The 14,378-nt window shown below is 34.4% G+C and overlaps 1 protein-coding gene across 1 annotated transcript; it reads right to left on the reverse strand.

The window, feature by feature from the left end:
- Positions 1-4,213: 4,213 nt before the first annotated feature.
- Positions 4,214-8,880, reverse strand: LOC137402258 (putative leucine-rich repeat-containing protein DDB_G0290503). Its single transcript, XM_068088755.1, has 3 exons — positions 6,027-8,880; positions 5,135-5,329; positions 4,214-4,446 (listed from the first exon to the last, which is right to left on the reverse strand). The coding sequence occupies exons 1-3, from the start codon at positions 8,878-8,880 to the stop codon at positions 4,214-4,216; spliced, it is 3,282 nt and encodes a 1,093-aa protein (XP_067944856.1).
- Positions 8,881-14,378: the final 5,498 nt, after the last annotated feature.

Below are 14,378 nucleotides of genomic sequence, written 5' to 3' on the forward strand. Positions count from 1 at the left end.
ACAGATTATTTTTAAGGCTGAACTTAGATAATAATGGATTTTGAAACACCCATCTCTATTATTCTAAATCGGTCTAAAAATTCCTGCTTAACTTCTGTTCATAAAAAGCTAGGTTACATCATGTATTTATGGACGGAGCTTGTTGTGCCGATCGTGTTGTTTTCGAGACCGATATTAAAACGCTGTGAAAAAAAGCCTTCATTACTCTGAAGGTTAGTGGACTAATCTTTATTTTGAGTACAAAATCGGAATCAGCGTGTCTGATTTACCCAGTAAATACAATAAAAGTTGTACATGACAGTTATGGTTTAAGCATTTGCTTAAACAATACTATGATGGCATTAAACTCCTGCACAAAAACATTTGATAAAATGTAAGTTTTAAAACTGTGGCTCATGTATCCTTTCAAAGAGGATACATGAGCCGGTACGGAGGATACATAGTCCGCTGCCCTAGAATATTTGAATATTCAGGATTGTCTTATACTCTACTACTTCTTTGACAGTTTTTCTCATCACATTTTCGGGTACTGCTTTTCTGTCTGTTCTCTTTTTGTAAAATTGGGGCATGATTATCTGGAATAATAAAAAACAGGATAGATGGACCACCTTCCCAATCTTCCAGGTATATATCTGCATTCATGTAGGATACTTGGACCGCCTGGTCCACCTATCCTACCATGGCATGGCCCATAAATCCTTAGTCAAAACATTAGTAATTTGATAATTTTTGAGATTAAAAATTTGTAAATGTTTGTCAAAATGCATTAATTGGCTCATTAAATGTTCAACTTTGATATAAAATTAAAATCCATAACATATTTTTAATATTTACAAAGACCCAACCAGCATTGACTTACTAGAAATAGTCAAACTTTGCAAACATAAGGCACCTCACCTGCAGCTCTTTGTATGAATGTTGAAAAATGTTAAAAATGATAACTGTGGGCTCTTTGTTGATTGGCTAAAAGATTATGGCACTGGAAAACATTCACAGATAACGCAGCTCCCCCAATAAGGGGTGGCCTATATAATTATAAAGAGAATAAACTGATATTCCCTGTGTTTATGAGAGAAAAGCGAGCAGAAAGAATACAAAGTTGGCAAAATGACCATTTATTGATAATTTCCTATTGCACACATGATGATCTCTCACGGCACTCTAAACTTCCAGAGTACTAACAAGTATCTAATGTTTATATCTAATAGTATCTAATATTAATATCTAATAGTATCTAATGTTTATATCTAATAGTATCTAGTATTAATATTTAATAGTATCTAATGTTAATATCTGATAGTATCTAATATATATATCTAATAGTATCTAACATTATTATCTAATAGTATCTAGTAGTATCTAATATTAATATCTAATAGTATCTAATGTTAATATCTAATAGTATCAAATGTTAATTTCTAATAGTATCTAATGTTAATATTTAATAGTATGTAATATTAATATCTAATAGTATCTAATGTTTATATCTAATAGTATCTAATGTTAATATCTAATAGTATCTAATGTTTATATCTAATAGTATCTAATGTTAATATCTAATAGTATCTAATATTAATATCTAATAGTATCTAATGTTAATATCTAAGAGTATCAAATGTTAATTTCTAATAGTATCTAATGTTTATATCTAATAGTATCTAATGTTAATATCTAATAGTATCTAATATTAATATCTAATAGTATCTAATGTTTATATCTAATAGTATCTAGTATTAATATTTAATAGTATCTAATGTTAATATCTGATAGTATCTAATATATATATCTAATAGTATCTAACATTATTATCTAATAGTATCTAGTAGTATCTAATATTAATATCTAATAGTATCTAATGTTAATATCTAATAGTATCAAATGTTAATTTCTAATAGTATCTAATGTTAATATTTAATAGTATGTAATATTAATATCTAATAGTATCTAATGTTTATATCTAATAGTATCTAATGTTAATATCTAATAGTATCTAATGTTTATATCTAATAGTATCTAATGTTAATATCTAATAGTATCTAATATTAATATCTAATAGTATCTAATGTTAATATCTAAGAGTATCAAATGTTAATTTCTAATAGTATCTAATGTTAATATCTAATAGTATCTAATATTAATATCTAATAGTATCTAATGTTAATATCTAATTTAGTATAATAATATAATATATTATAATATACTAATATTAATATAATTAAAAATAAATAATACATTAGTTGATATATCTAACAATATCTAGTATTAACATCGAATAGTATCTAGTACTTTGCATCCTGTCAAATTAGTTTTAGTCATATCAATGCAACATTGTTGATACATTTGGTTAATATTTTTTTCGGTTATTTTGTGCGTCAAGGTTATTCATCTCATTTCCTTTTAACGGTGATGGATTTTAGTACAGCCAATCAAAGGTTGAAAAAGCAGTCTAATGCATCTATTTACTATCATTATAAAATTGAATTAGTGCATTCCATTATTTTATAAATATATATACTACATTGTTTTTAAACAAATTAATACAATATTCCTTTAGATAAAATAGAGCCGTGTCATGCAAACAATCTGGATCAGGCTATTTTTGTAAAAAGAAGGCGTGGATCGGTTCGGCATCTATGTTACGCGAAATTTTTATTAGTTAGGTTGTTAGCCAGCCTTGATGAGTACAAGTAAATGGTTTGTGTGCTGTTATAAAGTTTAATTTTGAATTCCATGCTCAATGAGTATTTGTTAATTGTGTCAAAATTGTGTGTAAAGCAGAGTTTAAAAAATTTGACAAAACCGTGAACATTTAGAAAGAAAGTAAGGCTGTACTGAGAGGGCAGATGACATAGCACGGCAGTGGTTATTAGCACGATAAATAGTCTATACATACCTCAACATCCTAAATGCATTCCATCAGCAATGACTGTTCCCCGATTTTCGAAAATGGGCAAACATAAAACTGACTACTAATATTTTAATGGTTTTATTTTATTTTAAATCTTGTCAGGCTATTTTTTGAGAATACATTAGTGATAGTAAAGTGTTTTTTATATAGAAATTGACCATCATTTTGCAGATTTCAGTTTTTAGTTGATTTTTTCCACAGCTATTTAGTGTAAAAAGTCACCAGCTCATCTTCGCACTTCTACCGGCAGCGAGCTGAAAGCAACTATTTGATGCACTAACTGGGGCATCCTTTGAATTCATTCTCTTGTCTCATTACATCTGCTGTTTTTTAATGAAACAAAAACATTCCATGAATCAAACTTGTTTGCTATTTTTGGAGCATTTTTTTGAGTTTTGTCATATCTTATCCGATGTAATTCACAATTGAGATGGAGTTCCTTTGGACATGAAAACAGGCTTTGAACCAGGCCAAATATTTACTGTTCTCCATATGGTGGATAGTGTAGCGGCGCGTAAGCATGCCAGTACTGAAGCAGCAACTGCTTTTCGTCGGCCTAGCTTTCTTTCTGGGCCAACAAGCGCATCATTTTTTACAGACCGCTATAGCAGAGCAATGCCATAATTAAAGGTTGTATTTTAACAGGTCCAGGACAAAACAATTCTTGGATAATCAGAAGAAAAAAACTGCTATTTTTTATGGTGTTATTCGTTATGCACATGACATAGTTAACCAACAGCTTTTGTTACCACTGTGAAACTGTTTGTTGTTATGGCTATTTCCATGGCGCAAACATGGCACATCAAACTGGTGTTTCTTTTCCAAACATCGGCACTAGATCAAAACATAAGGAAAAAGTCACAGGATTGTTTCTGTGATGGCGTGACAAGGCCATGCGGTAGTGTCACGGCGCCATCGCTGTATAGACATTTAATACCTAACATCAATAATTTTCACGATAACCAAATGGTATGCTTTGAGCAGGTCAATGCATCAGTATTTATTATGTGTCATCATTGTTATTTTTATTATTACATCAGGCAAGAAAAGTAAAGTGAATATGTAATATAGTCAATTTGATTAAAATATTTAATAGCTTTTTACCAACAAGATTGTATCAATCCTCGCAGCAGAATTATTGGGTTTGATAGCAATCTGTTTATATAATGCATGTCAGAATTCTTCTTGTTTTGGACTAATAATAATACCAAAAGTTATATAATAGTAATGGAGTCATGTACTGTTTCAATAATTGTCATCAAGGCTTATCAATGAAAAGAACTTTCACGCATCATCAGTTGTAAATTATGCTGACTCACTGCAAACCATTTCCTGTTCGCATATATAATTTCGGTGAGTCCAATAACATTTTCCATCATTGAATCCATCATCTCCTAGCGCTTCAAGACACGCACCGTCCCAATCAGGCTGACCCGGAGCCCATTTGTTGTATGTGAAAGGTCCTGTCAACCTTCCTTGCCATTCCCACCCATTGTTACCTCTCTTGCCTCCAAGCCATGCTCCATCACTGCGAAACGCTAAAACAAACAGATGCAGCATTCGCTATACATCTGATTATGACAAGCCTGATACTAGCCGAGATCCTGACAGTCTCACTGCTAGCTCAATTAAAACTCGTAGCCGAGACATGAGAAATTCTATTGTTTTTATAATTTCAGTGTTTAAAGTAGAACTTGCACAAAATTTTAGTAAAGTTTATCAGAAATTATCGGTATTTTTCTATCATTTACAATGTTTTTGATGTTTGAGGTGATTTGACTGCCAGGATGCTTTAAGACTAAAATTGACAAAACTTGATCATGGTTAATATACTCAGATCAAATAAAGGTGCAATTATGACGTCTATAGTTGCCATGAGACAGAATAGAGATGAGTACCGCTGCAAATTGAACACAATAGCTGATAGCAACTATAGCAATGATAGCAACTAGTGGCGTCAATTTGCTCATATTTTTTTTCTGAGCGTTTTAACCATTATCAAGTTTTGTCAATTTTAACCTTAAAACATCCTGGCAATCAGATCATATCAAACATCAAAAACAATCACAAACGATAGAAAAATACCGATAACTTTTGATGAAATCTACTAAAATTTTGTGTAAGTTTTTCTTTCGTTGTACATTTTACATTGTCAATTTCTCTTGAGTAGCCTGTGTTTCAGCAGGATACCGAATGAGGTCTTGGGGGGTCAACACTTCTACATACCTTGATTGCTCCTAATTTGGTCAAACAACCAGTTGGCAGATTGGAGGCTATCCGGAGTAGCCAGGTATCCGCCCTCATCGTTTATGCACGAATCTTTAGCTTGATTCCAGTTCTTACCAGTTGCAAACATCTTATAGCAGGTGTTTGAGTGGGGGTTAAGGGTGTAGGATGCAGCACACTTCTTCAAGCATGTTGCTGCAAACAGAAATCACAAAAATTGTGGACAGTGGTATTTGTGTGCAAGTCTTTTCAAAATTTGTAAAGTTGCAGAATAGAAAAACATGCTGGTGCCACCATGATCATTTTTTTGCTTGTTAATGAAATTATTTGATATTTAGTTTGCCAACGGAAAAAACTGGAAGAACAGTCCATCTCATATTATTAGGCTGTCTCGGCTAAAAATTAATGTTTTCATAACTGCTCTTATTTGCTAACTCTAAACATTTTTATAAGTACAATATATATGCACTATATATACCCTATATACATAGTGTATATATAGGGTATATATATATACACTATATATATATATCTTATATATAATGTATATATATTGTATATACACTATATATAGTATATATTCTATATATATATACGCTATTTATACACTATAAATAATATATATACACTATATCTATAGATAGATACACTATATATAATATATAGACACTATATACACTATGTAGGTATATACGCTATATATACACTGTATATATAAGCTATATATAGATATACAGTATATATTGTTAATACCCAACTCCAACCATATCAGTTTTATAAGCTGTTTGTATATCCAGCCAACAAAAACTTACTAAACATTAGCTCAAATCTGTAAACGTTTTCTGACGTGTAACAAGTTATTATCATAACTAAAGCTTGGTTTCTCTCTCACCTTTGTTAGCGGTTGAACAGCAAGCTGTGGCTTTCTTCATCAAACCGGCAACTGCAACACTCGCGGTTTTGGCAGCTTTCTCCGCATTTGCAACACTTTGGTTCATAGTCTGCAGACTTTCAGCATTTTGTGATAATCTAGCCTTGATATCGCCAATCTCTCCTTCTAACTCACAGATATCTCTTTCTTGCAAGCTAGCATTAATCTCTGCTTCTCTCAATTCTCTTACGACGTTTGGCAGGTCTGCAACGATGGAAGAGTTAAGTCGGCTTTCTATGGTATCAATTTCTTCTCTTATGCTTCCTTGACTTTTCAGTAGTTGCCCTTCGAGCTCACCAATAGTGAAGTTCAGGACACTTTGTGCATTTGTGATTTCCTCGTATCGTTGTTCGCATATAAGCTGAGTTTGATTCTGCGTTGCGGCAGCCATATTCATTTGAGTCTGTTGTTGTTGCAAGGACCTTATGCTAACGAAAGCGGATTCAATGCTGTCATTTAGTATGAGTCGAAAGTGTTCCATGAGTTTTAACGAGGCATTTTTTGTCTCACTGTTAATAGATCCCAGAAGGTCAGTTAGTGAGTCTAGTTGCTGTTGGACTCTAGTGGCTGATGGATCCATTGATTCTAATGTACGAGTTAGGTTTGATAGCTGACCACTTTGATCGTCTAAAGTCTTCTGGAGAACATAAAGAAGCTGAAATGCATTATCTAATCTCTGCACTTCGTTCCTGTGTTCTTGTTGAGTCGTATTGAGCCATTCTAAATAATTTGGATAGCCAAAACCAGCGGATAAGGTGTTGATGAAATCTGAAGTCTCATTGGTGCCATTTCGTGCATTTCGAATCACCGTCTGATCTGTTTGACTCTGCAGTGTACTTTTTTCCACTTCTAAGCGATCAAACAGTTGCGCAAACAATAAGTTATGTCTATCAAGTTCATCCTGCGTTTCATTAATCGAAGTGACCATTCTTTTAATTGGGTCTGAGTTTTTGATTCGCGTGTCCATTTCGTCTATTATATTCATATCGGTTCGCATTGCGTTCATGTTCATATTGAGATAAGAAAATCTGTCTTCCTGCTCGACCATGACGGCAGCCAGTGAGTCCAACTTATCTTGAAAACTTTTCATCACAGTCTCACTAGATTTAATGGTTTCTTCTTTCATCTCGAGTTGCTCAAGTACGTGTTTTAATCTGCCGTCATATCGCTCTACCAATTGTTGTGTCTCATTTAGTTCCAATCGGATGGAGCTAATTTCTGTTTCTTGACGTTTCATTTTTTCTTCAATATCGGAATTTTCCACTGGCTGATTTTGCTGCTTAGTGAGCTCCGAGGTTGTGAGATGTGAAGTTGCACTCTGAGCAGTTTTTCCAAAAGTAACAGTCATTGATGGATCCATTGTGGCGTCCTCGGTAAAGCTTAACGGTTCAGTAACAAGCAGACCAGCTGGTGTTGTCGGTTCAAGCGGGCCGGCTGGTCTTGTCGGTTCATGCAGTTGGTCATCATCAGTGAAATCTGTGGAACTATAGCTGATTGTCATCACAGTTGATGGATCAATCAATTCATTATGTGGCTTTGTAGTTTGGAATTTTCCAGAAGTCCTTGTGTTGAAAGCTACTGCTATTTTATCTCCAGCTGTCGATTCAGTTATGACATTCACTTCTAAGGGAGTTGTACCATCAAAGCTTTGTGTGAACCCTTCTTGAGGTTTGCTCTGAAGATGCTGAAAAGTTTTGGCAGGAAAAGTATTTACAGACGTTTTCTTAAATGTCATCTCGCCATGTGGCTGCGTCGTGTCTTTTGGAATTTTTTGATTGGAATGATCATCAGTACTCTCTCTTCTTTTTGGTTTGTCTGCCAATAACGTTTCGTTATGCTCTTGCCAGGTTACAGCGTTGCCTTCTTCATTGACGCTGCTCACTTTAGTTACAATCCCTGTTTGAGTACTACTAGTTCCCTCGTAAGGTTTACTACTGACTTCTGTAGAGAATGTGTTAACAACTTCATCTGTATTCCTTGCGTGCATCTTATAAGTGGAATGCGCTTCCATTTCCGGATATGATTCATCTGTATTCACAGGTCGCTGCTTGGTTCTAGCATCGGTTGTCCTCTCAGTTTTTTGGACGCTTCTTTTATCTTTAGTCACACCTCTGTCACCTTTTTTGGTTGTTTCAGCATCAGTTCTTTGAAAATCATTGCTAGTAACTGGATGATTGCTTGTTTCACTAACCATGCGCAAGCTTTCACTCATTTTTTCGGTTGAACTTTGAGTCAGCAGTAAAATCTTACTTCCTGTAACTGAAGAAGCGAAATGAGCTCCTGCTAAAGGTGCGCCAGTAGGCAAATTGTTTCCATCAACTACTAGTTGGTTTTCTTCTGCTATCCTTTTTAAACTTACGATTTCATTTGCCATTTCATTCATTCTCAACTCCATTGCCTTGATAGTCTTCGCTTGCTCTTGTTGGGCCAATTCAGACTGACTGAATCTCTCTTCCACTGTAGAATTCAGTTCCTCCATGTTGTCTTCCTGGTGATTCAACTGCTGAACGACTGTATTGATGTTGTTACTTTCAACAGTGATCGGTGTATCCGGTGTGTCTTCCGGGTCGGTCAGAGCTTTAGTAGCACTGCTTGCTGAAGCACCAGGAACTTTTAATGGTTCGGTTTGTGGGAGCATCAGCACTAAGACGACAGCGGCTGTTAGTAACGCCAGAAACAGTCCAAGAAATAGAAAGAGGACTTTGAGCGGCTGTCTGCAAGTGTTATTTTTAATCTCCAATGCTGTATTGGCTCCAGCTTTTTGCTTAGGCCGTTCTCTATCGTAAGTCGGATTAGAGAACTCCATTGCTGCCATTGCGATTGCAAGCAATCAAATGCTGTCCAATATCAGTGGTGAATGAGTATTGTTTCTTGATTGCCCCTTGGTATCTGTTGGTGCCTGCTGATCACCTTCATATTATGGATTCTGCAGCTGTAGGATCTCTTTCTTATCACATATACAGATGATAACATGTGACTGAGCATATGAGACTGTCTGTTGCCGCTATTACTGTTTTACATTTGCTGGCTCATTCATTGGTTACATAGTAACCAATGAATGGCTGGCTTCTCATAGATTGACTAATATATAATAATGTATTTATATTAAAAACCATTATATATAAATACATTGTATATTACATATATACGGTGCATATAAATAAATGTATGCACATTCATGCATGTGTTTATATATATATAACATCAATGCATGTCAGGGATCTTAAAAATATTTATGTTTTCAGAAGTTTGATATATATTCTTAAACCAGCAAGCTTTGCATAAAACAAAGGAGTCACATGATCATTGTTCCTGTTCAGCGATTGGCTGACAGCTGGGCTTTTCATAAAATTATTGTAAATTTAATCATTTGAGAACAGTTTTCTACATTAAGACCTATGGATGTTTCATTGGCATTTTTCGCATTTCACCCTACAGTTACCAAATTTAAATTCTACAAATCAATTTTAAAATTTTCATAATTTTTTAAATCGATTCAAAAATTATGATTATTTAATAAGTTCTGCGGATTTTATCATAGCATTGCAAAAGAACAAATGCATTGTATAGAATATATATAACAAATAAATTGATACAAATGTAATACATAAAATGAGATTTTTATTGTTGCTTCACCATAGAGACGAGCCATAAGAGACGAGCCATAACGGCATGTATAAATCTCTAACATGTACATGTAAGTCACGCAGTAGAGTTGTTTATAGATAAACATCACTTACTCCAACTTAGACCTCGTAAAAAATAACTAACTTATACAAGTTGTGACATTGTTTTTTGCAATTTGTTTTTAAAGTTCACCAGCAGCTCTGAGTTTAACTTACAAAACTTTTTTCTTTTGAAATATTTTGAACATCTTACAGGAACTTCAAATATGGAGTCAAATATTTGCTTGAAATGCATATTATTTGTTGACAAATTGATATGTTAAAGGACTTGCTAAGGTTTTACAAGAAATACAGATATAATCTGTCTAGTTCGTAGCTTGAAACCAATATGCTAAGGGGTACAGTTCATATGAAAGATGGTTCTAAAATTTGTGTCTTACGACAATTTCACTGTAATGGAAGGCTATGAGTACAAGGAAGGATATACAAACACTGCTTGGTAACAAGGTCATCTTCTATATATTAACATTAATGTTAATATATTAAGGTGTCTCATTTGTTGTGTTTCACACTCTTCAACCACAAATGAGATAAAAGATAGTTTTACTTGAGATTCAAACCTTCAACTCGGTAGACCAAGTATTTATCAACAAAGTACATGTAAAACGAATGCCTTGTAAATTTGAGTAATAGCGGTGCGTACGCTTAGTCTCAGATTGCACACGACTGTAGCGTCACGATTTCCAAAAATCATCAAACTTGGGGAATTTTTGTTAATATTTTTTTATATAATTTAACTCAAAAAGGAGCTGTTTTATGTTTAAATGTGTATAATTAAGAACATTTATTTCATTAATACCCGGGTTCGTAGAAGGCCATGGAATGGGCTTATTTTAAGACTAGGAGGCTCATGCATTTTAGTTCCAGTGTCACTCACTCTGATCATCATCAGGCGTGAGAAAGATCGCCATTACACAGTTATATCGTTTATACGATTGGTGATATTTCTTTAAATGAAGGCAATTTTTAAATCATCTACCTTGAAAATTGCCACCAAACAATTAAATTGCCATATCGTGAAGCACTACTCTTGGCTCCCTAGACTGCCAGGGTACTAGTCTGATCATGAATGTGTGAAGAACTCGAGCTAGTTTGACCCGAGTCATGAAAGGAAGCACAACTCCATTGCAAGCATCAAGCCAATTTGCTCAATGTGTTTCAAGTCTTTGCTGTCTGATAACTAATTGTATGAAAAGTAGTATAAAGTTTGGCATAAAGTGCACAAGTTTCAACCAGTTCCAGATTAAATAGCTTTAGCTGGTGAGAGTTGGCAGACTTCAAGCAATCCTTTTCATTCCTTTTGTATTCGTCGCATGAGCCACAGTATTCTTGCTTAACTTGGCATCTAAGAGCAACAACTGAAAGTTTTCTTTTGTAGTTAAATTCATACACTATCTGAATTATTTCATATATTATCACATAATTATTGTCTATTGTTACATTGTTACCTTATCAATGGCATTGATATGTTTCTCCATCTCAGATAACGACTGCAGAAAACGTTACCCCTTTCACAATAATCGAAAACAATACTTGTGTACTAGTGTGGTCAGTATTGTGTATAGTATTCAGTATAGTGTGGTCACTGATCACTTGTTCCAGTTTACCACACTTCTACCCATCACATCGCAAAATCCCTGATCATATTTCCTTATCCCAAACTTGCTCTAGTCTGCATTTGTGTTACAGGTTTCATAATCCCTCCTAATCAATGCCCAGAATATTCGTATTTATTTTTGTACACATACAACAAACATCATTTTCTATTGCATGAGCCCAACATACTACATCCACCATCATATGTTTCAGCTTATAAACCTTTTAAACTGTTTTACTAACTTTCTATAACTTCTTACTACATACTACCAGCTTTTTGTTACTAAAACCTTCAACTTGTTGTATTACGGAATTGGTAGCCTCTGGATGTATTGGTGAGTGAATAAAGTGAGATAAGGTATACATCTAGTGGGTAAAGCTAGTAGATTAGGGAGTATAAGGCAGTATGAGGAGGATATAAGGAAGTGTAGGAAGTTTAACGAAAGACAGAAGCTTTTCTTCACATCAGTACATGTAAGTCTATTCAGTTATAAAACACATCATTACTGCAATACAATAATTAGAATACCAATTTTTAAAACATGTATGCTCAACTTATTTCAATAATTCCTGATTTCTGACTTATCACTTTTCCTTTTTTGCCAAATAATGAAAAGCATTATTTTGTCGACGATTACCAGTGCCAATAAAAGGCTATACATGCAAATAATGGAAAGTTTTGGATGAAACTTGGCTATGTAGCGAAATGACAACAATTCAAAGAATGCTTTACTAGGCATTAGTACTACAGAAACAAAAGTTTATAGAGACGTTTTATGAAGAGACAGGCTGCTGCCAATCAGTAATCAGTAGAATGTCCCGTAAAAAAGCGACGGTTGATCCGGACATTTTGTCTATGTTATATAGCTATATTATTCACAGGTATGTAGTCGCACTTGTCTTCCCATGCATTTGTTAAGTGAGCTATTCAAAGCGTGAGCTGTGAGGAAATGCATTTTCAGAGTATTAATGCAACACATTGTTTTGACCTTGAAATGTTGTTTTGACCTTGTGATGCTCTTTTGACCTTGTGACATTGTTTTGACCTTGTGACACTGTTTTCACCTTGTGACATTGCTTTGACCTTGTGACATTGCTTTGACCTTGTGACATTGCTTTGACCTTGTGACATTGCTTTGACTTTGTGACATTGTTTTGACTTTGTGACATTGTTTTGACCTTGACCATGCCGGCCTCGTAAGTCAAAAATCTTTACTATAATCAAAACCATGTTCATTCATCTCTCCGAATGCATGGTTGAAGGTTGGAAAAAAGATTCCATCATATGGGGTTCGAACTAAGGAAACCATCCTCAGCGCTCTGATACTCTCACAGCTGGGCTAATCTTCTGCCATCTGAGAAATCTGAATAGCATTGCAATTTTTACTATCTGTGTTTTATGGGCGCTCCTGACGATCTCGCAAAGTACTTAAGACTAGTACTAGTTCAGTATATATAGCAACACTTTTTGAAATTCTTGTGGTACATCTTGATCAGACTGCTGTGCAATACGACATGAGTAATTGTCTACTCTCATTCATGCGTAGTTCTAATGAAACACGACAATCATTAATGTTAAACTTTGTTAAATGTTAAAGTAATCTACAATGTTCATGATGTATTTGTCTCATAAGTTTACTAAAAGAGCTATCGGTGAACAGGTCATGGATTTCTGTGTTATGCCTAATGCAAATCTTAGAGGTTGCTGCACAAATCAGTGTCTGGTCTAAAAAGAGTCACACAATATTTCACCGTTCAGCAGGTTTATATGTGTTGTATATTAGAGTTATCTTCCCTATCTGTTCAATGTTTGGTTCTCATTAATCACGAGATTTAGGGTGATCGGTGTTCGTCCATGAAGGGAACAATAAACATGTGTAAACCATAAAGCTAATTCAGATCCTAATAAGATACAACAATATGCAGCCATTGAAACTGGCATTTTGTATTCATCGTTGCTTGAATAATCTTTCATAAACAATAGCGGTAATCACAAAAAGTTACTTTTTATGTCACATTTGGTTTAGATGCTGAACGAGAAGTGTGCTAGCTGGTAGGCTGTTTTAATGTGACAGTGACAGAGGACTTAGGGTACAGATTTTTAGGTTGCCATGTAGAATACAATATTTTCTGACCATTAATTACAGAATTTGTCACACTTTATGGTCTCAAAAATTAATAGGATGATTCCTATTACTTGCCAAATCTTTCCACGATGTCTGAGAGCAATATGAGACCCTATCCGCTGTTTACGGCTAGTTAAGTGAAGAATGGGCAGAAGGCTGTGCTCATTTGGTGTGAGTGTTTACGATATGGTATTTATGATACTGAATTACGATATTGTGATTACGGTATCATAAATACAATAACGTATTTACGATATTGTAATTGCAATATTTCAATTACAATATTGTAATTATGATATTGTAATTACCATGTCCTTTTAGTGCTTATATCAAACTTTAATTCATTAGCTATGGTTTCTAAAGTTGTTAGCGATAGTGGAGAAATAAAGGAAATTATGGTTACTATGGAAACTGAGCTGAAAGTAATAAAGAAATTTGAGATAGAGGGAGATAGAACAAACATCATCAGCCAAACAAAAAGCTATCGGTTGGTTTGAAAACTTTACTAGATTTATTGCACAAAAACACACACAAAATTTATCACAAGTTATCTTATGGACAGTATTAATGACAGATGCACAGAGAGCTAGCAGTTGCTAAGTTGCCAGAACTTGCTTCTTTGCACATAGAAGCATCAGAGAAGATAGGTGTTAAGAGGCCCCGCCGTACTGTGATGTCATCTTATGATCCTCGTATAGAATTAATGCTGTATACCAGAGTTTTGCTCTATTAGTAAACATTGGCAAAGATCAAACCTTAACGTTTTTGTTGGTAGAATCAGATAATCAATCTAGCCGAGTCGTATTAACATAGTAGTTGCCTCACCTAAAAGCACACAACTCCAGCTGCAATCGTTAATATTGTTTTGCTGCTACATTTAGATTAGAAGAAGAGGACATAAGTGA

Source organism: Watersipora subatra, chromosome 8, assembly GCF_963576615.1.
Source record: "Watersipora subatra chromosome 8, tzWatSuba1.1, whole genome shotgun sequence".
Lineage (NCBI taxonomy): Eukaryota > Metazoa > Bryozoa > Gymnolaemata > Cheilostomatida > Watersiporidae > Watersipora > Watersipora subatra.

What these genes read in the sequence shown, in the direction of transcription:
- LOC137402258 (XM_068088755.1), bottom strand. Translation starts at nt 8,880, where the DNA reads ATGGCAGCAATGGAGTTCTCTAATCCGACTTACGATAGAGAACGGCCT. An exon ending in CTGTTCAACCGCTAACAAAG is followed by an intron (nt 5,330 to 6,026) that starts GTGAGAGAGAAA and finishes TTCTGTTTGCAG; the next exon opens with CAACATGCTTGAAGAAGTGT. An exon ending in CCAAATTAGGAGCAATCAAG is followed by an intron (nt 4,447 to 5,134) that starts GTATGTAGAAGT and finishes TGTTTGTTTTAG; the next exon opens with CGTTTCGCAGTGATGGAGCA.